General features: G+C 40.6%; 1 protein-coding gene across 2 annotated transcripts in view; it reads left to right on the forward strand.

The window, feature by feature from the left end:
• The window catches only part of Esr1 (estrogen receptor 1), a 336,108-nt gene that overhangs the window by 207,466 nt on the left and 103,710 nt on the right, over window positions 1-24,932 (forward strand). For both annotated transcript variants that reach the window (XM_013126759.3, NM_001281325.1), the window contains 1 exon segment: window positions 3,711-4,046. In XM_013126759.3, the coding sequence (XP_012982213.1) occupies window positions 3,711-4,046 (336 nt within the window).

Here is a 24,932-nt window from a genome sequence, read left to right on the forward strand (position 1 = left end):
ATTTTTGAGCAGGAAGGACTTGTGGTTTCTTTTTATTTATACATTATCAATTAGTATACCCAATTTAGACCTGAAACGGTAAAGTTATATCTTAAAAAAAATCATAGCTATACATTTTTCCATTTTCTTGACAAATTAGAACAAGAATGAAGTTCTTGTATTAATTCTTTCTCTGCCATGAGTGGCAAACCCAGTTGATATATGATGTTTATTTTTCATGTGTTCAATGTTGAAAATATTTGGATTAGCCAAGCATGTCTTTAACCCCAGCAGTCAGAAGGCAAACACAGGTAGATCTCTATGGTTCAAGACAATTCATGTCTACACAGTGACTTCCAGGGAGGACAACAACAAAATTGTATTAAAATTTCACTAAAAAGTTGACTCCTTTGATGTAAATCTAAAACTTAATATCTAACACACTAATTTTGGAGAGGTAAGTTTGAAAGAAACATAGATGTTTGGGTTCATCTCTGGCCTTTGAAATAGTCATTTTTGCTGATAACATTTGGTCAGAACAGAATGGCCTTTTTCTGGATAAGACTCTGAGTTCAACGCTCAAAGAATGCACAGCGAAAAGCCAGACCCCCTGCTCCCCTGGGGGCTTTAGTTAGTGACAGTCACAGGTGGGTAAACCTTTGAGAGAAGGTTATTTGAAATGATTTAAAAATAAAGAGAAATGCATTTGTGAAAAACTCACCCAAAGCTAAGAACACTGACAAACTTGGGCCAGTTCCTGACACAAAAGTTCAGCAGCCATGAAAATTTGACTGAGCTTCCCTGGGGTCCATACTGTGCATTGTGAGTAGTAGATCAGCATTCTGTAGCATATCCCAGCTTGAAGTCTACTTAGCTAGTGGTGTGCATGTGTGTGTGTGTGTGTGTGTGTGTGTGTGTGTGTGTGTGTATGTGGGTATGTGGTGGAGGGCAGGTATGTGTATGAGAGTTTGAGAGTTTTGTCTGCATGTGCACCACATATTTTTCAGGTGTTTGCAGAAGCCAGAAGAGTGTTCCATACTCTCTAGAACTGGAGTTAGGGTCAATTGTGAGCTGCCACGTGGGGGCAGGGAACCAAACATAGGTCCTCTTCAAGGGCAGCCAATGCTCTTAATAGCTGAGCTGTCTTTTGAGTTCCTAGTAAATGTTTTTTTTTTTCTAATTAGTAAAAGTAATTTCAAAGGCTTCCAAACTTAGCTGAAGAGCTGTGGAGATATCAAGTAAAGTGCTTGCTGTGCAAACACGGGGAGCTGGGATTGGATCTCAAGTACGACAGAATAGTCAGGTGCTGTTATGCACACCTGTGATCATAGCACTGGGCGGTGGAGACAGTAGGGTCCTTGGGTTTGCTTGCCAGCCAAGTTAGAGAATCAGTAAGTTCTGGGTTCAGTGAGAAACTCTGACTTGAAAACTGAGGTGGAGCATGACTGGGCACACTTGACATTGACCTCAGGCCTCCGTATGGACATACACACCCATGCACTTGCCCATGTACACACGTGTTCGCACACAGCAACTTGAACATGCTCACACACAAAGTTGTCTGGTGAGTAAAAATTGTACACCATGACAAGAACCATGCACTATTTCAATAAATGATGTAATATTCACATCAAGGCAAGCATCTCCATTTTCTCAAGATCGTTTCTCTGTACTGGCTATCTTTTTTAAAGAGTTTTTCTTTTGTAATACACAGTTGGTTATAATTATCTGGTCACTGCACTTTGCAGCATAACACTGGGATGTATTTCTCCTGTGTGACTGAAAAATGAACTTAGCCAAATTTACTCTGAAAGCTTCTCTCACCTTCATCCCCCCTGGCTTCTTGGAATAGCCATTCTGCTCTCAGTGTCTGTATAGCTATTTTGTTTATCCATTTATTCATTTCTTTAATTATTTATTTATCCATTCATTTATATGTGTGTTTACTTATTTTTTTTGTTTTACATCCCAACTGCAGTTTTCCCTTCTCCTTTCCTCCCCCTACATGGTTATTTTATATTACACAAGAATATCTGTGTCATACCGTCTTCTAGCTCCACCCAATTTTTTTTGCAAATGACAGAATATCACTTCTTTTTAACGACTGAGTAGTATTCTGTGGTATATATGTACCACGTTTTTTTTTTTCATTCATCGGTTTACGGACACTTGCATTGCCTCTCTTTCTTGGGGTACTGTGAACAGTGTTGTAATAAACATGGCAATACAAATGTCTCTTCAACATATTGAGTTGGTTTTCTTTGGATATATGGCCAGGAATGAAATTGCTGGGTGAAATAGTAGTTCTATTTTTAATTTAAAAAGAAAAAAACTATTTTTAAAGAATTATTTATATTATGCATATGGATGCTTTGCCTGCATGTATGTCTGTACATCACTATATGCCTGGTGCCATGGAGGTTGAAAAGGCATGGGATCCCCTAAAACTGGAGTTACAGATAACTATGGGTCACAGTGTAGGTCTCTGAGCCAAACCCTGGTCCTCTGCAAGAGCAGCAAGTGTTCTTAGCTGCTGAGCCATCTCTCCAGCCCTTATAACTTTTTAAAAAGGAAAACTATCTACTATTTTTATAGTGAGTGTATACTTACCACCAGGCAAAGGCATACTAGCATTGCGTTTCTCCATGATCTAATCAATGCTTCTTGTTTTTTTGCTTTTTTTTTTTTTTTGTCTGTTTGATACTTGTCATTCTACCTGGAGTGAGGTGGCTTCTCGTGGATTTGATTTGCATTTGTCTCATTATTAGTGATGCTGGACATTTGTGACACACTTGTTGACCGTTATGTCTTTGTTTGGGAAATATCTCCTTTGGTTGGCTGGCCATTTCTAATTGCATTATTGTTGCTTTGTTGCTTGAGCTGATTTTTGTGTGTTGAGGATCGTTAAATCAGTGTTTTTCTTGGGATTTGGTCATTGGTAGGTCTTACTCCATCACGGCACTCCACTTCCTCACTACTAAAATTACCATCAATTTGCTACTTAAGAGTCTCTACAACAGATGCAGTGTTTGAAATTAAACTATATTTCATGAGTAGCTAGTTACTATAATTCTGTTATTTTTATAACATTTACTGTGCACACAGACACATGTACATACACACACATATATACATATACAAATATGCACACAAACAAACACATGTACACATACATACAGATACACACACATACACAGATACATATATATATGACTCACATATACATAAACACACACATACAATACTGGTATGTCAGAAACAACTACGATTGGCTCATAAAATAACATTGCTATATTTTCAGGAGTTTGTACATCTCTTAATGTCAGATAAGTGACTTTAAATTTGTTACACTGAAGCTGGGCGGTGGTGGCACACGCCTTTAATCCCAGCACTCGGGAGGCAGAGGCAGGCGGATCTCTCTCTGAGTTCGAGGCCGGGCTGGACCGACAGCCTCCAAAACAATACAGAGAAATCCTGTCTCATAAAAACCAAAAAAAAAATTGTTACACTGGCTTCATTTACCAAGTGAATGTCATCAAATGCCACAAAGCAGTGCTGTTCCCTTTTTTTTTTTTCATTTGGAGTGAGAGCTATTAAACACTAGTTTGCATGAACCTTCAGTATTTATCTTAATACAATAAATGGCTATTCCCTTTGAAGATGGTGTTTGTACTGAAGTTCATGGGAGAAAACGGTAATTGGATTTGTTCTTTATCCTTCTGCATCTTCAGGGATACGGAAAGACCGGAGAGGAGGGAGAATGCTGAAACACAAGCGCCAGAGAGACGACTTGGAAGGCAGGAACGACATGGGGCCTTCAGGAGACATGAGGGCCACCAACCTTTGGCCTAGTCCTCTTGTGATTAAGCACACTAAGAAGAACAGCCCTGCCTTGTCCTTGACAGCCGACCAAATGGTCAGTGCCTTGTTGGATGCTGAACCGCCCTTAATCTATTCTGAATATGATCCTTCTAGACCTTTCAGCGAAGCTTCGATGATGGGATTATTGACCAACCTGGCAGACAGGGAGTTGGTTCATATGATCAACTGGGCAAAGAGAGTGCCAGGTAAGAGCGCAAAACTCAACTTCTGTTTTAAGAGTGAATGACTTCTCAAGAACTGGCCGTGAGACTGTGTGGGGAAGGGAGGAAATCGTGTGCGGCGTGGTTGGTGTCAGTGCTACCCTGGGGCTTGTCAATTGTCAGGGTTAACCCACCGTATTTCTCTTGGAACTTAAGATTAGCCTTTAAAAACAAATACCAAGAACAATAAAACCTTTGACATAGTATTTCTGGCCACTTCTTTGCTCAGAGGACTTGGATGGATACTACGTACCGCATGCACACGTGTCTGCCATGCAGATACTGCATCTTAAAAGCAGCTTAATGCTCAGGGACCCATGGGATTTTTTTTTATTTCTAAGACTATTGAGGAGAATTTTTCCCATAGATAATCTATTCTTAAGATGTTGTGCACTAAAGGGCCAATACTAGGCTTATTTGTGGAATGTCAATTATTTATCCATCTTGCTTTATGCATCCTATGTTCACAGAAAGGGAAATATAACAGGAAAATAAACGCAAGCAATGCCCCGAGGAGCTGCTAGAAAGATCCAGAGGCTGAAGTGACACTCCGTTCCTCCTATTGGTCTCTCAAGTGCTGTTTCTATAGCTCTTGACTGGTCTCCTTTATGGAAAAGGACTCTAGCTATGATGGAACAAGCCTCTCCCATGCCCCAAATAATGGTTTTCGTATACAGAAGCCCAGACTGAGGCAAGAAGAGGTGGACTCTCTTGTATGACTTATAGATCAAATCAATGTGAGATTTAAGTAGAGCTTTTTCCTTCCTGGGCTTCAATGGATGAAGTTATTTTTTGTGACATGTGAGATACTTTTTCTTTTTTGTAATACTAAAATATATATGGAGTTTTGTGCCTCCATTTCCAGAGTCGTTAATAGAGGCTGAGTTAATGTGAATCCAAGAATCTTACATGTATTTTCGTAAATCCACATAATCCTTTGAGTAGGGAGCTAGCTGTGCAATGAGGCAAACTTATTATAGGGCATCTGTTTAAGTGTCTTGGGTAGGAGAGATCAGAGTATATAAATGAATAAGATTGATAGAAAAAGTTTAAGTTTTGAGGAAAATACTAACGACCAAGCAAAAATTCCTGGCCATCTAAGGCAAAAGGTTTTATGGAATGCCTAGATATTTTATCATTGTTTTGTGAGACAGACACAAGTACTTTGAGATTGGAATTATGTGGGGCTGTGTGTTTTTCCTTGAACTTTATGTCTGTTTTTGTGTTGTTTTCACACTTTGAGAGAAAAGGAAAATGAAATGCACAAAAAATTTAATGATCATACCCCCGAGAGCCAATTCTTGGTTGCTATTTTTGATAGTTATAAACATATCCCCTATGAGATTCTAGCAATACTAATTCCCGAGCCATACAGCAGTGCTGAAAACAAGTATGTATTACTCATTTTTATCTGTACAGTCCCATGTCAACATCTCATAAGTGGTGTTTTATTGGTGGTGCCATTTCAAGTCAGGGTCTTGTTGTGTAGCCGAGGCAGGCCCGCAACTTGCTTTCCTGCTTCACCTCAGTAAATTCAAATGTATTACCCATTGATGAAAGATTTGTGAAAATTACCTCAATTTAGGATTAAAAAATGGAGGCAAAAGTCAAGATTAGGAAGATACTGTGGTCATCTGTAACTGTTCCATTGTTAAATTCAGAACTAGACATGTACATGGTAATAAAATACCTAGCAAGGCTACTCCCAAATTTCTTTGTGCTTAATTCAAGGGTCCAAAAATCCTTGGGGTCAAACTAAATTTTGTCAATTGGCCTTTTAGAAAAAAGGACTATAAAAGCAAACTCAGTTATGTGTAGTTATATGCTATGTTACAATGTTTGCTTAGCAACAGGACTCATAAATGATGGTTGGTCTGTATGTTGTACAGACTAGAGAGAGGACATGCTATTTACTTTGTAGAAAATAACAGATCCACCCAGGGATCCATTTCTCTGATATGTCCCTATCATCAAGAGACTGACACAAGGCTGTGTGTGTGTGTGTGCGTGTTTATGTGTGTGTGTGTGTATCTGTGTGTGTAACTGCGTGCCACTGGAATGCAGTTACAGTGAGTAAATGCCTGCATATTTGAGGAAACAGAATGACAATGGATATTGATTTAAAAAGAGTGAGAAAAAAAAGAAAGCATATCAAAGACCTTCAGGAAGAACTCTGAAGATGACTTTGAAAGTTTGCAGAGAAAGTTGTGTTTCACAAAGACTTTATATACCCAAATACCATCTGTCATTTAAAAAGCTAGTCTACACTAAAGAGCTGGTATAGGCAATGTCACATTTATGAGGTGATAATTTGAGAATAATGATGGTAATTTCAAAAAGGGAATAAGAAACATCGTTAGGAAGAACAAAGTAAGGAAACCATTGTGTGAAATCAGCGGTGTGATATGAATTTGAAAGAGAACAAAGAAAGATATAGGGAGGGTTTGGAGGGAGGAAAGGAGAGTGATGTAATAATCTCACAAAAAAGACAGAAGCAATTAAAATATACACAAATGGAGATAAGGGAAAACATTTCAATAAAGAAGTCAGAAGTGAATGATTACCCGTGTAACAGTGTGAACAGACTTCATTTTGAATGATGGATTTTTAGATAAATATAATCAGTACTTTGGGCTATTTAAATTTTTATAATAGAATATTGTTAAAACTCTCAAGTGTTGGTGAATAAAATTGAATTTTCCTTTGTCTTACCATCTGGCCATATTTTCTGACTTGGTATGTGGGAATTAAGAGATGAGGATGTGTAAAATGAAATGTAAGCATAGTCCTTAGTTCTAATCCACAAAGGACTTGTGTTAGTCCAGGAAAAGACGACCATAAGGGGTTAATGCTCCCCTCTGACCTGTGTAAAGGGCAAAGAGGACTATAAGGGGTTAATGCTCCCCTCTGACCTGTGTAAAGGGCAAAGATGGCTATAAGCGGTTAATGTTTCCCTCTGATGTGTCTAAAGAGCAACTGTGGGAAGAATGATCATACCTACCTATCCAGTTCTGCACAAAGATGTTTAAAACATAGTTTTAGTTTTGAAATTGAAATATGATTATATGATTTCTCCTACCCTTTCCTCCCTTCAACCCTCTCACTATACTGCTTTTTCTCTTTCAAATTCGTAGTCTTTTTTTCCTAATTGCTCTTAAATCTATCATCTATCAATATCCATAATCTATATACAATCTATCATCTTTCTATAATATCTATCATCTATATCTGTCATCTATCTAGTTATCATCTATATCTATCATGTGTCTATTGTTTATTAATTTATCATCTATCTATCTATCTATCTACATCTAATATATCATACAACCCGCTCAGTCTGTATAATTGTACTTGTAGATACATAATTTCAGGGCTGACCACTTAGTGTTGGGTAAATGCTTAGGGAGATATACCATGGGGAAGACTATTTCTTTGGCTCTCAGTACTCCTTAATTGCCTACTTCTTTGTCTAGGGTGGGGACCCTGTGAGTAAAATGTCCCTCTTCTACATTACCACCTCTGTTGGTATCTTTCTTATTTAGGCAGCTACACTGTTGAGACTTCATGGGTGTGGCTTCTACATCATTTCTAAAAGACACATCTCATAGATGACTGGGTTTCTCTGACTTCTATAATCTTTCCATCCACATTTGTGCAATATTCCCAGAACCTCAGGTATTGGATTGGGCTGGGTTCCACACATTCACTTGATATTTGCATTTTGATTGGTTGAGATTTTCTGTAATAGTCTCCATCTGTTGCAAAGAGAAATCTCTTTGATTAAGGGTGAGAGGACTACACTTATCTGTGACAGTAAAGACACATATTTAGAATGCAGTTGGGAATTATGCTGGTCTAGAAAAATGGTGGTAGTAGGCTCTCTTGCATATATAACCTTGGCTAGGTTTTCTTTTTTTTTTTTTTTTTACTTTTGATTTTAATTTTTTTTTTTTGGTTTATATGAGACAGGGTTTCTCTGTATTGTTTTGGAGGCTGTCGGTCCAGCCCAGCCTCGAACTCACAGAGATATGCCTGCTTCTGCCTCTGAGTGCTGGGATTAAAGGCATGTGCCACCACCACCTGGCTTGTTTTTAATTTTAAATAGCTTGTTTTACATGTCAATCCCAGTTCCCTCTCCCTCCCCTCCTCCTGCACCCCCACCATCCCCCCCCCCAGCCTCCTGTCCTTTATCCATTTCCTTCCACATAGGGGATATCTAGAGTCTGTCATTTCACTTAGGGCAGGGTCCAGGCACTCCCCTAAGTGTCCAGGCTGAGAGAGCATCCCTCTTTGTGTTATGGACACACAAAGTCCATTTGTATGCCAGGGATAAACACTGATCCACTTCCTAGGGCCCCATAGGTTGCCCAGTTGGCTAGGTTAAATGCAAGTAGAGAGTTATTGGCTACCACCAAGATATGTGTGCCACTACTACACCATTAAGGTGATCATGCCATGCTGGTCACTGTTGTGGTTCGTCGGTGTTATAGCTCATTAAGACTATTGGTGGCCTCCCTCCTTTTGAAGCGTACTTGGTGCTTCTGGTTCCATGAAAGCATAGGCTATTTCTGCATCTTAATATCTAGAGGCTTTGCTCTTTATTGAGTGTGCTGTAATTCCTTAATACCTAATAGCTATTTATTTTCTGGTCTAATTATTAAAAAGAGTTTACTTTAAAAAGTTTTATTTTTATTCATTCTTTGAAGATTTCATACTTAAGTACAGTGTATCTTTCTTGAAAATATCCACCACTCAGCAGCCCTCCTACTCTCCCGGGAACCCCAAACTTCTCCCTCCCAATTTCACGTCTTCCTTTTGTCATTAGCTGACTGATTATTTTAAGCCGCTGAGCTCCATTAGTATAGCCCATATGTAAGTGGGTATGGTGTCACTCACTTAGGCTTGGGGAACCAAGCTGCCTGTGGTCATAACATCTCTATGGCAGCGAAACTCAGTTTCCATTCTTCCCTTTGGAAGGAGACAGAGGAATGTCCGGGGATGTTTAGACATGAGCTCTGAGAATCATAACAGGTGTCAGTTGTCTATTCGCAGATGGAATGAAGTGACTGTAACTGGAAATGGAGGTGCGTAAGGACAAGAGGACAGGGAGAGGGCTCAGCACCTCTCTCCTGGAATCAGGCATGAATAGCACTTTCTATTCTAGAAGGTTCCTGGGCACTCCAGGGGTTGGGCAGATCACCTCAGTATCTGCGTCCCACTTATAATCAGAGTGGCAGTCACTGGCCTCGGGCTGTTATGATAGTCTACCAAACTAGGAAATGGCATGGTAGTTAAACAGAATGTGCCATGGAAGGGTGGGTGACATCCTGGAGAGATGACAGATGTCATTATTAAGGGTGAGACTTGCTTAGAATTTGGAACTCTTCAGTATGGAGAATACAGGACTAGGCGGGTATCTCCTCACTCTCCAGCATAGCACTCTGGATTGCAGTGCACAGCTGTATTTTTTTAAATACAGCAAGAGATCACCTGCCTAGGGAATGGTTCATCCACCACACTGGGTTAGGTCCTCCTATACCAATTAACAATCGAGACAACCCCCCACAGACATGTCCACAACCTGACCTTGACACTTTCTTCTCAGATGACTCTGGGCTGTGTCACACTGGTAAAACTAACTAGGAAACCTTGCCTCTGGAACTGAGACAACACACCTTTGTTTTAAAAAGCCACCATTTTTGACATTTTTATGTGGTAGCCTAGGATATTAATAGAAAGTACACTAGCCATGTTTCTGTTTTGTTTTGTTTTAATTCTTCTAATTTTTTTCCTTGTTGCTGGACATTGAACCTGGGACTTTACACAAGGTGGGGAAGTGATCCACTGCAGAGAGTTTTTCTCCATCCTGCTTCGTATTTTTATGTCAATGAAATAAAATAATACATAGAAGAAACTACTGCCATACAGAAGGCAGAAATTAAATATGGTACCTCACACTCATAATTCCAGCACCCAGAAGGCTGAGGCAGAAGGACAGCTAGCCTAGGGTATGTAATACCCATACATAATATCCTGTCCAGCCAGGGATAAAGAAAATACAGAGTAACACCCTGTCACCAAAAAAGCAACAAAAGGTGGGTGGAATGGGCGTGTGTAATCTCAACATGCAAGAGACTGACACAGGAGGATTCTGGGAGATGAAGGGCAGTCTGGGCTGTTTAGCAGAAGCTTGTAAAAAAGGAATGTTTGGCTCCTCTCGCACAGGCTTGGCTGATTATTTACTTCAGTGTATATTCTTCTCTGCTTCTACAAATCCCTTGGCTCCCTTAACTTCTGTCTTTGAAACTGATTCAGAACAGCGACAATCCCATGACTTTAGCCAACGAAAGAATGACCTTACCTCCTGCTTTCATAGACTTGCATTCATACCTTGCCCCATTGGAACTCGTCCTGGATATGCTACGAGGCGTGGCTCCCACATTGTTTCTATGTGGGCGATTCTGCTGTCTCCATTTACTCAACAGCCTTCTGCAGAAATATTTATTTCTAAGAGGTTTTCATAATTGACCCTTTGAATTGAAGGGCTTGGTTAGTTTGTTCTTTCCTGTGGACTAAAAGCTTTGAAAATAAAGCAAAAACATTCAATCATCAGTCTACATGTGTGGTCAAGAAAATAAGATCTATGCATATGTATGTATGCACACACACATACATGCTTGATTTATGTTAAAATCACATTCTGCGACTTTTCTGTTGGGTACAGAGATAATTAGTAACTTCCAGTTCATTTGGGTAGGAAGAGAAAAATCCTTACAGCTTGAGACTTGCATGCAAGACCAGAACTGGCAATTGGAGGTCAGGTTGCTTAGCTGACCGTTTGTTCAGCATTAATAAAGCATACCATTAGTTTACAGGGAGAGACAAAAGGGTGTGCCAGGCAGCTCCCCTCTCTCTTCTTCCATCTGTTGTTGCAGGTGCACCCCAAATATGCTTCAACCCACTGGACAGCAAGTCTCTGCACGCCTCCACCATAGCTTCAACTCTGTGAGTCCAGGTTCTCTCTCTAATCCCAAACAACCATGAGTTCAGCTTCTACTTTCAGTTGCCCACAGTTGCCCAACAACATATCAGAAAATAAAAGAACCATCCCTCCCGTCTGCCCTCCTGATGATCTCTGTTCCTGCCAGGGCTTCTACTTCTCATGTTCATCCAACTTAGTCTGCTGCTTCTTCACCATGCACGAAACACTGAATGAATGTACCTTCTCCATTCTGTTGTCGCTAGCTTTGTCTAAATCCAAGTTTTCCTGTGACAACGAGCCATAATACCTTGTGAGTTTGTTCTTTTTGTTCTCCTCCTTCTCCTTTCAACTCATTTCTACGCAGTAATGCTAAAAGTTCTGCCAATTACTGTTCTGGGTGCTATGTTGGGCTGGGAGTGCAGCTCTGTAGGAGAAGTGCTGGCTATTGGTGTGTTATGCCCTGGGTTCATTCCCAGTGTTACAAAGGCTTGCACTCTTTGTCTTGTTTGGTGTGGCTCCAGCTTACAATGGAAATGTATGCCTCATAGTTTAGAAGTCAATGGTCTGAAGTCACGGGGTCAACAGGACCATGCTGTCTCTGAAGGTTCCTTGTCAGACATCTGGGCCTCTGGTGGCTGCTGATAGTCCCACGTGTTTCCATTTGCAATATTTCCAGTGTTAGCTACCACAATCACATCAGGTGGAATCCTTAGCAGGCATCTAAGTTTCTGTGACCAAATTTACCTTTCACAAAGATGCCAACTATTCTAGTTAGCTTTAGCTGTCAACTTGTCACAATCTAGGGTTACCTGAGAAGAAAGTTTCAGCTGAGGGGCACCCAGGTGAGATTGGCCTAAGGACATGTCTGTGGGGGTTGCCTTAACTTGTTCATTAATATAGGAGGGCCAAGCCCACCATGGATAATACAATCCCCTGGACAGGTGGTCTTGAGCTGTATAAGAAAGTTAGCCAAACACAGGCTTCTGAATGAGCCAGCAACCAGAACACAGAACACTAAGCATGTTGAATTGAAATCTCACCACAATTCAGTGTGTTTGAATCTTAATTTTATTATACTTGCAAAGACCTTCTTTCCTTATAAGGTCCAGGTGGAGGATAATTTTAGGTGAACAAACAGTCAATAGAAACTTGGCATTAGGATCTTATTATCATACTTTTAAATGCCTTAGCTCACTAATAGTATTATCCTCCCTAAAACTTAAGATGTAGAACTAACTGATACCCTGGAATTCCTAAGCCATGGCTGACTTCCTGTGGGCTAACCTTGGGTAGGCCTTTCTGTGATTTCTGTACTGTGTGCTGAGTTTGAAGTCTCCTGACCTGTCTTCCACCTGCCATCCTCTCTCTGCATCGTATAACCTTTGCTGAACACCTGCTCCCTGCTGTCTCTCCTCAAACTCCCTGCCCATTTTTGTCCTGAAGGAGTATCACAACTCCTAGTTCCTTTTAGAAACCTCCTATTTTATGACCTGTATGGCCTTGGATTGAGTTTGCCTCTTGGGGCAGCACTGACTAGTCAGATGTACATTGTACAATTGTGCTATACAAAACCCCATATGAAAACGCTGCTGCTGAGAGTACCTGCATCCTTCGGTTCTTACACAGAGTAAAACTGAAATCATCCAAGGTTAGCCTGCCAGACTTCTGTCTATTTCTCTGTCTCCTTGATGAACTTTGAAGTGAGCAAACCATTCCTTATTCCTTGCCTTCTTCAGCCAGTGTCTCCTCATAAAGCATATCTTCTTGGTCCATTATCACACATTCCATTTCGTCAGGGAAAGCACTGACATGATTCTAGAACAGTAAAGTCCCTTCAGGCCTTGACACTCATTGCCATTTTGCATTTTGACACTTCTGTAGTGGAAACTCTTTTTTGAAATGAAAGGTGCCGTTTTTCTGCCACCTGAACTAATTCATTTAATCCACCAACTTTCATTTAACTACTGTGTATGTTTGGGCTAGTGAGATGACTCAGCAGGGAAACGTGGGTTCCAGAGCTCACATGGAAGAAGAGAACCAACTCCTGGAGGCTGTTCTCTGAACTCTACCTTTGTGCTATGGCGTGCCTGTGTATACATGTGTGCACATGCAAACGCACATGCATATATAGACAATAAAAATTAAGAAGAATAAAGGTTAAATGATTGTGCAAATTTTTTGATATTCAAAGAGTCAAATTATAATATAAAGGTATCTTTCCTTTAAATAAAACATATAAAATAAGCATTTGTGTGACAAAACAAATGTTTTCCTTTGGATTGAAGTATCTTTTTGATGAACAGATTTTTTTTAACAAGATGACCACTTACAGACATCTGAGTTCTTAGAGGGCTTAAAGCTGTGGGACTTATCTAGGTTGAGTAGCTTTCTGGGGTGACTGGTCTAGGTTTTTGGGGTTTTACCTTTTGTGTGCTTAGATCTCTGGAATCTATTTACCGCCAGTAGTCATCTGTTAACTCTGTCAGCCAACCTGTGTGCCTTCAGTGTCACCATGGCTGAGTGATTCTGGTTTGAATTTCCCTAATGTGCAAAGAATTTATGCCTCAGTGATGACAGATGTTAGTTTTTTATATTTTCAAGGGTTAACCACTGGGGAATTGTAGAGAGAATATCAATATTGGCACTCATGAGGTCTAAGTTAGAGGAAATATAAAAAGCAGTGAGTCAGTTAGAAAGCATCTCATATTAGAGTTGAATTAAAATAACTTATTATTTCCCAGTTCCACCTACATAACCCGTAACAGTGCAAAGAAGGCTCACCAAAGAGACTTGAAGTTTATTTCATATCAGTACTGTATTATTGCTTTATTTCATAGGAACCAAGGGCTTGCACTGTAATCTTTTTGTTAGGGTTTGGTATAAACTTGACTGCTTACTTTTGGCACAATTATTACTATTCTCTGCTCACCCGTGACTAGCTTAAGAACACTCACGTTAAGCATTTAAGTATTACTAAATACAAGTCCACAGCCTCAAGGAAGTGGTTGAACACTGAAAGCGATTGATGAGCATTGGACTTAGACTCTCTCCCAAACTTGAACAGTTTCTTTATCTTACAGAGCAGATGATGTAATGGTTGTTCAAGGTGGGTCACAGCAGAAAGGTTAGAGTCATTAGGAAAACAAGGGCTCACTCCCACCCTTGTAGTCACAGTGAGGGTGAAGAGTTAGAGAGTGTGGTGTAAACTCTTTTTGTCTGGCTTATGGTGTGTGAACATTGACAGCAGGTGGCATGGCCACTGGAGTCACAAGCTACTTGGTGTTGAGTTCCATCTCTTCGGAAGGGTGACTGACCCAGTTAACTCTTGTCTATTTTTCCAGTTCCAGGAAATCTTTGAGCTTTGCTTCTGTGGGCAACCAAACTCTTCCACACAGTGTGCTCAACTTTGACTTACTCTGTTTTGTCTTCTTTGTCACACACGAAACACACAGTCCTCCATTGACCTATGCTCCTAGGCCCACTTCAGCTTTGAATGGATACTTCTTTGTGATGTGGGAGAGGTGTACATGACTGTACACATATGTACCAGTATATGTGTCCATGAAAACCACAGGTCAACCCTGAGATTGTTCACCAAGAGTCATTCCAACTTAAATTTTTAAGGGTGTCTCACTAGTCTGGAGCATGCTGATGGCTGGGATGTCTGACCAGTAAACTCCTATCTGATTCCCCAACCCCTAACCACCCAGTGCTGGAATTACAAGCATGTTCCACCATGCCTGGGGTTCTGAGATTGAACTCATGGCCTGTGGCTTGGCAGCAAGCATTATACTCACTGGGCTATCTCCCAAGCTTGAACAGTTACTTCTTTAGGAACATTCTGCCTGGTAAGCAGACTGCTTGATGTGGTAAAACCTAAATACTATTTAATAATTCTTGAGGCAAACTCCCTGTGATTTAATTAAAAAAAATCAAATGACCTTGTTATTTTAGTCTAGCATTTATCGCTTAACTGTACCCAGCAGAGCCCTTGCATAATAGCAAAGGGAAGAGAAGTGTGGCTGCTTAAGACAGGCGAAATCTAATAAAATGCTGGCCGCGCCTGTCTCTGGAGGGGACTGAGTTTTTTTTTTATGGTGGTGCATGTAATCATTAGGTGTCTATTTTATAAATATGAAATCTAATATGTAGTGGGAGGTTCACTTGCTGGAAGGTGGGGCAGCTGTCTGTTCTTGAATTAGCTTGGGCTCTTAATGTAAAAGGAGTTCTACAGGATCCTAAGGCGAAACCTGTTTCTATGTATTATTTTCTCCTCCATGTCATTGACTTGGCAACATTTTCTTGTGAAATGTTTGCACCCACACCCGAGGGGAAAAAAATAAAGTTTTGGATGAGAGAAATCACTTTTGAGAAGTCTAATGTTGTCTTTGTCTATTTATTTGTGCCATATCTTTTGTCTTACCTGGTCAAGATGTTTTTCTACATTTTCTCAGGGCATTTGACAGTAGGAGAGAAATGGTTTGAATTTAGAAAACTCACTCAAGGCCTTGACTGTGGGAAGATACTTTCTGAAGAATGGGTTCAGGCTTTATCAATGATTCTCTTCTCTAAACTACAAGAAATATTTCATCTCCCCCAAATGGAATAGAGTCATTTTAAAATTTTTTTCCTTTATTTATGTCCGTACTTCTGGGATATGAACTGAAAAAAATTCACCTTTTCCTGGGAAGATTTTGAAATACCCCCAAAGGATTCCTGGAACTGGTGGGAGGTTTCACTGAACTAGCTACAAAGACTTTAGCTGAAGAGATTTGCAAGCACATAGATGTATGATCGAGTACATCAAACTTGTCTAACACCTGGCTATCAGAACTCATGGCTCTGGCCTCACACAATCAGGATAAGCCTCCTCAGAGTCTGTAATTGCTTTGTCCCACATGTGGTGACAAGACTTGGAGGCATATACAGTATGGGTGTGATTGTCCCAATGGATTAAACAGTCATTATCAGTGTAGTTTATTTGGAGTAGTTGCAATAGACTGAACTTAATGTGTCATGGAAGACATTTTTAACAATAAGGTAGATTCAGTAAGCAGATATTGGCAACTATGGCACAAGAGTGTGGATGGCTTCAATGCCACTAAACTGCACACTTTCAAAATAATAAGGCCTTTGTTAGACATTCTTTACTATAATGGAAAGACATATCCAATACATAAAGCTCCTTATATGGAAAAAAAGCAGACATCATACGGTGCATTAGCTTTCTGTCCTTACCAAAATTCTTAAAGAAATCAACTTGTAAAGACAAGTTTATATTGACCCCCAGAAACCTTTGTTTATAATCAACCCCTTTATCCGGAGGTGTTGAGTCTGTCAGTTGCACATCTCGAGGTAGTGGAGATGCTGTGGAACATAACTGCTCATCGCATGGACTTGAAGGAGGAGATAAAAGACGAAGAAACCGGAGCCACACACTCCTTCAAGTCCATACTCCCGATGGCCTGGAGACCTCCCACTAAACCCTACCTCTTCAAAGTGTTACCCTCTTATAGTAGTGTCCTCTTAGAGACTGTACACCCTCATCTGTGGATGTATATGTGGATATGGATGTGTGTGCTCATCTGTGCTGTGCACATGAACACCAAGGTCAACATCTGATGTCTTTTTCTATTGATATTTTTTTGAGACGGCGTCTCTAACTGAACCTGGAGCTTGCTGATTGGCTGGACTGGATGGCCGGAGATTCCCCTTTTTCTGTCTTCTCAGCTCTGAGATTATGGGGTATCACTCCTCTTACATGGCTGTCAGAGTTTGAACTTAGGTCCTTATACTTGCACTGAACTGAATATGTAACTGAAAATGCTCTCTGATGTATTAACTGGCTGTCTAAGGACTCAAATCCTCACCAGGAAATGGCTCCTCTTCAAGCTTTGCTTCAAAACTTTGGAGCTTGGCTTGTTTCTTCCATCTTTGAATGGTTCATTAATCAAGATTAGCTGGTGATTGCTTAGTCACCTTAGTCAAACATAAGCTCTTGATTGTTAGGAAGCACCAGAGCGATGCACACTTAAAAAAAAAAACCTGTGAACAAGTGCAAAGAGCTATTTTCTCATGAAATTTTCTTTTGAACACTTTTTATATATTAAACAATGATAGCTTGCTTTCCTCTTATTTTCCTCTCCCACAATCCCCTTCATCTCTGTATTCTATTGTCACAGAAATGCCCCCATGGTAGTCTGAGTTGTGTGGGTGGCTCCTTCCCAAAAGATCCAATTTTGAAGTAGTTGCAGATCTAAGTCTGCAAAGAGTACAGAGTTGGATTAAAGGGTTTTCCTGGAACAAGGATGGTCAGTCAGGGATGCAGACTCCCAGAAGTCCCACACATAATGCTGATAGCTTCAGATTCCTTTCTCCCCTAATAGTTAGCCCTCCCCTCCCATTAGGAGAAACATAGAAGAGATTTTGGTGGAGGAGAGAAATACTAAGGAAGATTTCCTCAAGTGGGCTGAACATTGAAAGACTGCAAACAAGGATGGTATCTAAGGTTTCTTAACTCCAGGATCAACTCTTGCCCTCCTGTAATCATTTCTTGGTTCCCATAACTAACGTTGGCCCCTTAAGAGATGAACTTCCCTTGGAGGGCTGCACATATTCATGGAAGATGTCCATTGCCCTGCATGAATACCAAACATTGAATGACATGCCTTCTACGTGTGTGGATTATGTGTTTACATGCTTATAAAACCATAGAGCCTAGTAAAAATAAAGTTTTACAATGGAATACTTTTTTTCCTTTCCATTAGTATTATGTTTCTAGAGCTGTACTTAAAACATGATAGCTGATTGTGAAATATTTATTGAATGTTGATTCATTAAAAAAATAAAATCAAACCTATGAATTACTAATCCTAGTATTTGGGGATTACTTGAAAATCTTTTTGCCTTAGAAGCCTTGGTATGGCTGGGTATGGTGCATATACATTCCTCCGTTGCTTTGTCTATTCAGCAACTTTTGCTGCTGGTCATGTTCTCAGCTGAATGCTTGAAATACATCCAGTCCCACCCCTATGATGCTTGTTGTCTATAAGGGAGACAGGATAAGAGCACATGGTTAATTGTTTTGGAAGATGGCAGTAGTGTGGACAGAAGCAAACAAACACTGGATAGCAGAGCCACGATGGTGGGATGGAAGTGTAAGGGGTCAAAGTAGAGCGTGCTTCATTGAAAGATCATTCGAACAGCACTCAAAGGGGAAAGAAGGTTGTTTTCCATTTGGACGGAACAATATTCCAGGCAGAGAACCCAGCAAAACTGAAAACACAATTTTGAGAGGGAAGGGGATGAAAAGTCACATGAGTCCCAATGACAGCTGGTACTTTAGCTTTTATTCTGAGAGACTTGGGGACCCATGGCAGAAGTTTGAGGGACAAGTTTTATCTGGCTGTTCTGGTGGAGAACTAAAGTGGACCAAGATCAAAGGCACCAGGACAGTGAAGAGCCATCTACAACAATTCAAGCAAGAAGTGAGGAGTGGTGGCCATTCTGAGGAGGGTGGCAGTAGAGATGGATGGAGGGATGGTCATATCCTGGCTACACCCTAAGGTAGAGTTAACAAGCATTTCCTGGTGGACCAGGTGTGGTGTCTTGGAGGAAGAAGAGTCACAGATGCTCATGTGAGCCTGACCATTTCCAAGACATAACTGTCAACAGTAAAGGTAGGGGAAGCCTCTTGGGAGGAAGAGCAACCCAGGGTTTGACATGTGTTGAGACTTCAGGTGGAGGTGTCTGGGGTTTGCAAGAGAGTCTGCACCTGATGTGAAGCTTTGCGTTCCCAGGAGACAGGTGATGAATAAGATCAACAAGAGAGTGAATACAGAGGAAAATTAGTGGGTTGCAAAGAATGGAGTGTAGAACACAGGGACATTAAGTTGGAGAGGAGAGGAGGGCCTGGAAAAGGAGACTGACATGGAGCCCATCTCCCTGTACTATCTTCAAAGACAGATGAGATATAGGGAGCAAAAGTGAGAAGCTGAGGCCCAGGAGAAGCTGAGGCCCTGGAAGGTGGGGATTAATTGACTGGTTTATCAGGTGTGGGTTTGTAGGAGCATGGGATGGAGGCATCTTTGGGTTAGTTCTTGAGAAAATTGAGGGAAAAGGATTGGAAAAAGCAAGTCTAATAAAGTCTTTCAAAGGAGGAAGAAGGAAGAGGCTACTACCATGCCACCAGGAGGCCCAAACGTGGATTCTCATGCTCTAGAAGAGCATGTGGATAGAATACATACCCGTGGGCACTGTACTTCCCTGAAGATTCTTTTTAGATTGTCTTAGTTGTTGGATGTTGGGAACCAGGTTATTGGCTTAGAATGTGCAGATGGGAGAAGGTGTGAAAGGCTGGCATGGTGACATACTCTTCTAAGGGACAGGGAGAATGAATGGATTAAAGCAGGGTATGGGGACTCTGGAGACCTTCTAGTACCATTTGATGTTTGAGTCTGGAAGGTGTTAGTATGTCTTCTTCAGCCAGCATGTCTACATGAGTGTCTGGTGAAGTTGAGTTAAGCCTTGTCAAAAGTTCTGGAAAATGAGAGGGAAGAATTAAGAGATGGACCAGGGAGTCCAGACTGGTCTCAAATGATATCCCTGGAAACGATAAGGGTGAGAAGGGAGAGAGAGTTTCTTGAGTGGCAAAGGGGGCAGTGTTTCGTCTAGAATTGGTTAATTTCTCTGGGTATAAAACTTACTAGCCTTTTCCCAACCAGAAAAGCTTGCTTCCTGTTTGGTGGAAATAAAGGCAAGGATGCCACCATTTGGACTGCAGATTGGTTTTCAGCTTTTCGCTACTCCCTTTCTGCTGTGCTTGGGATCCCAACGGATAAGACACTTCAGAGCATGTTTTTCCAGGGAGCGGGACTCCAGTTATTCATATATTTTGCCCAGTGTAACCAGTTGTTTATTTTCTTAATATTTACGCACTTGAATTCCTCAGGTATGGAAATATATTTAGATGTAATAAGCATGCTGTCAATCTCCTATTATGTTTGGGGTTTGCATACAACCCCACACTCTCAGGCTGTTTCCTGCCTCTGCTATTTCATTTGCAATGCAGAATCCTTTCAATCTGATGCAATACTTGTCTTTAGCTGCTGTTCTTTCTTAATGTTTAATGCTATGTCTCAGAAGTCCTTGCCTATAGCAGTATTTCTTTTGTGTTTTCTCTTGGTAGTTTTTCAGTATCAGATGTTCAGTCTCTGTCTTTACTCCATTTTGCATTGATTTTTGTATATGGTGTGAGACAGTAGTTTTATTGAATTCCCAGCATGTGAATATCTAGCTTTCCAAGCAACATTGATTGAAGAGATGGATTTTGACATTGTGTGCTTGGCACCTTTAATAAAGTTAATTGATTAAAGACGTGTGAGTTTATTTTGAGCTTCTTATTATGTTCCATTGGTTAATGAGTTGATATTTTTAATGCCAGTTCCATACTGTTTTGATTATAATCACTTGATAATACATTTTAAAATAAGGGATGTGGTGCATACAGCTTTGTTCCTTCTGTTCAAGAAATTTTTTTGCTTATCAAGGTCTTTGACTCCCAATAAATTTAACAAATGTTTCTTCCTATTTATATGAAAAATGTCCCTGAAATTTGATAGGTATTACATCAAACACTGGTGATTACAGAAATGTGAACAATAACAATCCTTTAAATTAATGAACATGGGGTGTTTTCCCACTTGTTCATGTTTTCTCCTTTTTTTTTTAACCTTTAATTTATCCCTAAGGTGTTTTTTTTTTGTCCTGTGTGTATCTTGGTTTTTTTTGTTTGTTTTTTGCTTTTAGGATTGCTTTCTTAATTTAATTTTTAGATCATTTATTATTAGTATATAAGAATAGTAATGATTTATGGTGTGTTCACTTTGTACCCTGCAACTTTATTGACTTTTTAAAATGAATTTTAACATCTTCTTGGTAGCAACATTAGGATTTTTGTACAACAAAGGTTAAGACATCACAAATAGAAATAATTTTCCCTCTCTGTTTCTGCTGTCATGTGTTATACAAGGTTTTACTGTATATTAATATAACACACACATACATACACATAACCAATCTTGAAGAAAAAGGAAAAAAGCAAAATTGTATTTCTTGACTTCAAACTATATTAAAAGTTATTATCATCAAAAGAGCATGGCATTGTTGTAAAACAAGCCTACCTATTTAACAGCAGAAGAGAATAGTTGAAAGTTTTATGATTCTATACATTCATATCTACCTATATACATACATGCATGCATTACTTTTTGTAGCTCTAAGGAATTAAACCCAGGGTTTTGAATATGCCAAACATGCTCTACCATTGAGCTATCTCTGAACCTCTATTTACTAATTTTGATTAGAGTTTTTGATTTAGTATTGACTAATATACTTATGGCTCCATTTATCAGTTCAAGACATCTGTTAGCCAATCTTCATAGAAATAAAAGATCTATTTGCCATTCTTTCTAAAGTTCTTTCTCTCCCCATCCCCTTTTAATATTACTGCTATTTGATCGACAAGATTTGTAGCTACTGTTCTAAAGTTACAGAATGCACTTCATATATTGTAAAGATGTTTATTTTACAATGAGCTGCCATACATTTTGGGGTAAATAATGATGATAATTGCACAATGAAGCTTCAAAAAGAATTTTTGGATCCATTTTTATTAAAATTGGAATATATACTTAAGCAGTTTTCCAGAATGGATATACATGCAGGTGATGGAGGTTTTGAACTGTACCCTGATCAAAAGTCGATTGATTTTGCATTTAGTAATGATGTGACTGGCTGTAAATTCTTTCCTTTCAGGACTGCGAAGATACTGACCACTATAGTCAAGCCTCCATTGCAGTAGATGAGATATTTCTGTGTCAACCTGAGTCACTTCTTTGCCTACTGGGCTGGGAAGGTGTGATTTATCTTCTGAGAAAGGAAGCTCCTCTATTGTGTCTCCAACTTCTGGTTATTGCCTTGTTTAATATTGAAAGTCTTTAGCCAGCTTTTTAACGCTTAGTGGGGTTTTCAGTTAGAGTTTCATCTTCACTCTGCTCCGGGTTGTTTTGTTTTCTTCTCTCCCTTCTGTCTTTGTCCTCTTTCCTTGTAAGTCTTTATTATGGACTTCCTTTTTCTTTGAGACTTGGTCTCAGTCTATTCCTAGGCTGGCTTCAGACCTACAAATCTCCTACATCAGACACCTAAGGTCACGGGCATGGCCCCACTAAAACTGGCTTTGGCTGCTTTTCTTCCTTCCCCCTTTTTATCTTTCCCAAAATGTGTATGAGTATGTGGTGGCATGTGCTCATGTGTGTGGGAATATGTGTGTTCTGGATACACACACACGGAAGCCTGAGATGGACATCAGGTGTCTTTCTCAACTGAGGGAGGGGCTTTCACTTGAACCCCCATCCAGCTTGCCTCTGGGGGTCCTCTTTCTCTAACTCCAGATGGCAGGGATTACAGATGGGCTGACACACCCACCTGGCTTTAACAGAACTACAGGGGATCTGGCTTCAGTCTTCAGGCTGGCACAGCAGATGCTTCATCTACTGGACCATCTCCCACCCCCTCACTCTCTTTCTGAAGACATTGGATTCCCACAAGGATCTTCCATGTCTTTGAAATTATCCCCTATTTCACTGTTCTTTTAATACTATATTTAGGACTCTCTTGCACATAAGATGACAAATACTGGGTCTTTAGTACTGTCAATTTTATTATTCATTCAACCTGCATATTTTCATTTTGGCAACTATATTTTTGGTTTTTAAAAACCTGCTGTTTGTACTGAAGTGCTTCCCTCCTCCCCCCCCCGCCCCCGAAATCCTGACTTTTATACTTTGCAACTCTAGAACTGTCATGTCACTTCTCTCTTCTTGTACACTGGTCCAACTATAAGGAGTGACAGAAATGGAGCTGGGATGTAAGCTGGTGGTGAAGGGTAAAGGAAGGGCTGCTGATGGGGGCGGGAGGGGCAGTGGCTGGGCCCATGGAAGCCTGCAGACTGTAAGGAAGCGTTTGTGCCTTCATGTCCAGTACTCGGTGTTCTAATGGCATGAACAAGTGACGGGATACTTTGGTTTGTGTGGCCATCAGTAGCTCCCCCAGTAACAATCTGGCTTAGCTTTCCCTGTTTATAGAGTGTGTGAGGAATGAAGCCAGAAAAGGGGGAAGAATCCCATCCATGGCGCTCCTTTTTCTCACAGTTTTCTCCCATGTTTCACATGAAAATGAATAAATCTGAAGTACTCTCCCATTTGCTTTCACTTTTTCTGCAGTGATCCTCCACTGTGTATTACCTTGCTTTCTTCCCTGTCCAGTGGTCTGTGGTTGGCCTGTTTGCATTGTTCATATCGATTAGTAAGCCAACGTTGGCATGGGCGGCTGATCAGAGCTCTCACTGTGGTTGTGTGATCCTGTTCCCATGCTATGCTTCTCCTTGCTCGGGGTGAGCAGACAGGTTCTGAGTTAGCAGACAGAACATTTCCTCTTACAAGAAAGTCTCTGGACTGATGGTGGGGGCCAACAAGGTGGCTCCTTCTGCTTGGTTGTGGAAGAACTGCCTTCTTGATTTACCTGTGTGTCTTCTGTGTGTGTGTGTGTGTGTGTGTGTGTGTGTGTGTGCATGTGCATGTGTGCAGGACAGAGGGAGATGTTGGGTGCCTTCCTCAGTTGCTCTCCACTTTATTTATTGATAATTTATTTAACTAACTAATAAGTTTTTGATATAGGGTCTCTCTGTGAACTTGGAGCTCATTGACTGACTTGATTAGTCAGGGAGCTTGGATCCATAAAAACTGCTACTTAGTGCTGAGTACCCATCAGTGTACCCCCTTTTTATTCAGTACTAGAAATCAGGATGCTAGAGATCTGAGTACTAGAGATCTGAGTACTAGAGTACTAGAGATCTGAGCATTGGAGTACTAGAGATCTGAGCACTGGAGTACTAGGTATCTGAGCACTGGAGTACTAGGGATCTGAGCACTGGAGTACTAGGGATCTGAGTACAAGAGTATTGGAGATCTGAGCACTGGAGTACTAGAGATCTGAGCACTAGAGTACTAGGGATCTGAGCACTAGAATACTAGAAATCTGAGTACTAGAGTACTAGGGATCTGAGTACTAGAGTACTAGGGATCTGAGCACTGGAGTACTAGAGATCTGTGTGTTAGAGTACTAGAGATCTGAGTACTAGAGTATTGGAGATCTGAGCACTGGAGTACTAGAGATCTTAGTACTATAGTACTAGGGATCTGAGCACTGGAGTACTAGAAATCTGAGTACTAGAGTACTAGGGATCTGAGCACTGGAGTACTAGAGATTTGAGCACTGGAGTACTAGAGATTTGAGCACTGGAGTACTAGAGATCTGAGTACTAGAGTTCTAGAGATCTGAGTACTAGAGTATTGGGATCTGAGCAGTGGAGTACTAGGGATCTGAGCACTGGAGTACTAGAGATCTGAGTACTAGAGTTTTGGAGACCGGAGCACTGGAGTACTAGGGATCTGAGCACTGGAGTACTAGGGATCTGAGCACTGGAGTACTAGAGATCTGAGCACTGGAGTACTAGGGGTCTGAGCACTGGAGTACTAGAGATGTGAGCACTGGAGTACTAGAGATCTGAGTACTAGAGTACTAGGGATCTGAGCACTGGAGTACTAGGGATCTGATCACTGGAGTACTAGGGATCTGAGCACTGGAGTACTAGAGATCTGTGTGCTAGAGTACTAGAGATCTGAGTACTAGAGTATTGGAGATCTGAGCACTGGAGTGCTAGAGATCTTAGTACTATAGTACTAGGGATCTGAGCACTGGAGTACTAGAAATCTGAGTACTAGAGTACTAGGGATCTGAGCACTGGAGTACTAGAGATTTGAGCACTGGAG

Source organism: Mesocricetus auratus, unplaced genomic scaffold (genome assembly GCF_017639785.1).
Source record: "Mesocricetus auratus isolate SY011 unplaced genomic scaffold, BCM_Maur_2.0 Super-Scaffold_100018, whole genome shotgun sequence".
Taxonomy (NCBI): domain Eukaryota; kingdom Metazoa; phylum Chordata; class Mammalia; order Rodentia; family Cricetidae; genus Mesocricetus; species Mesocricetus auratus.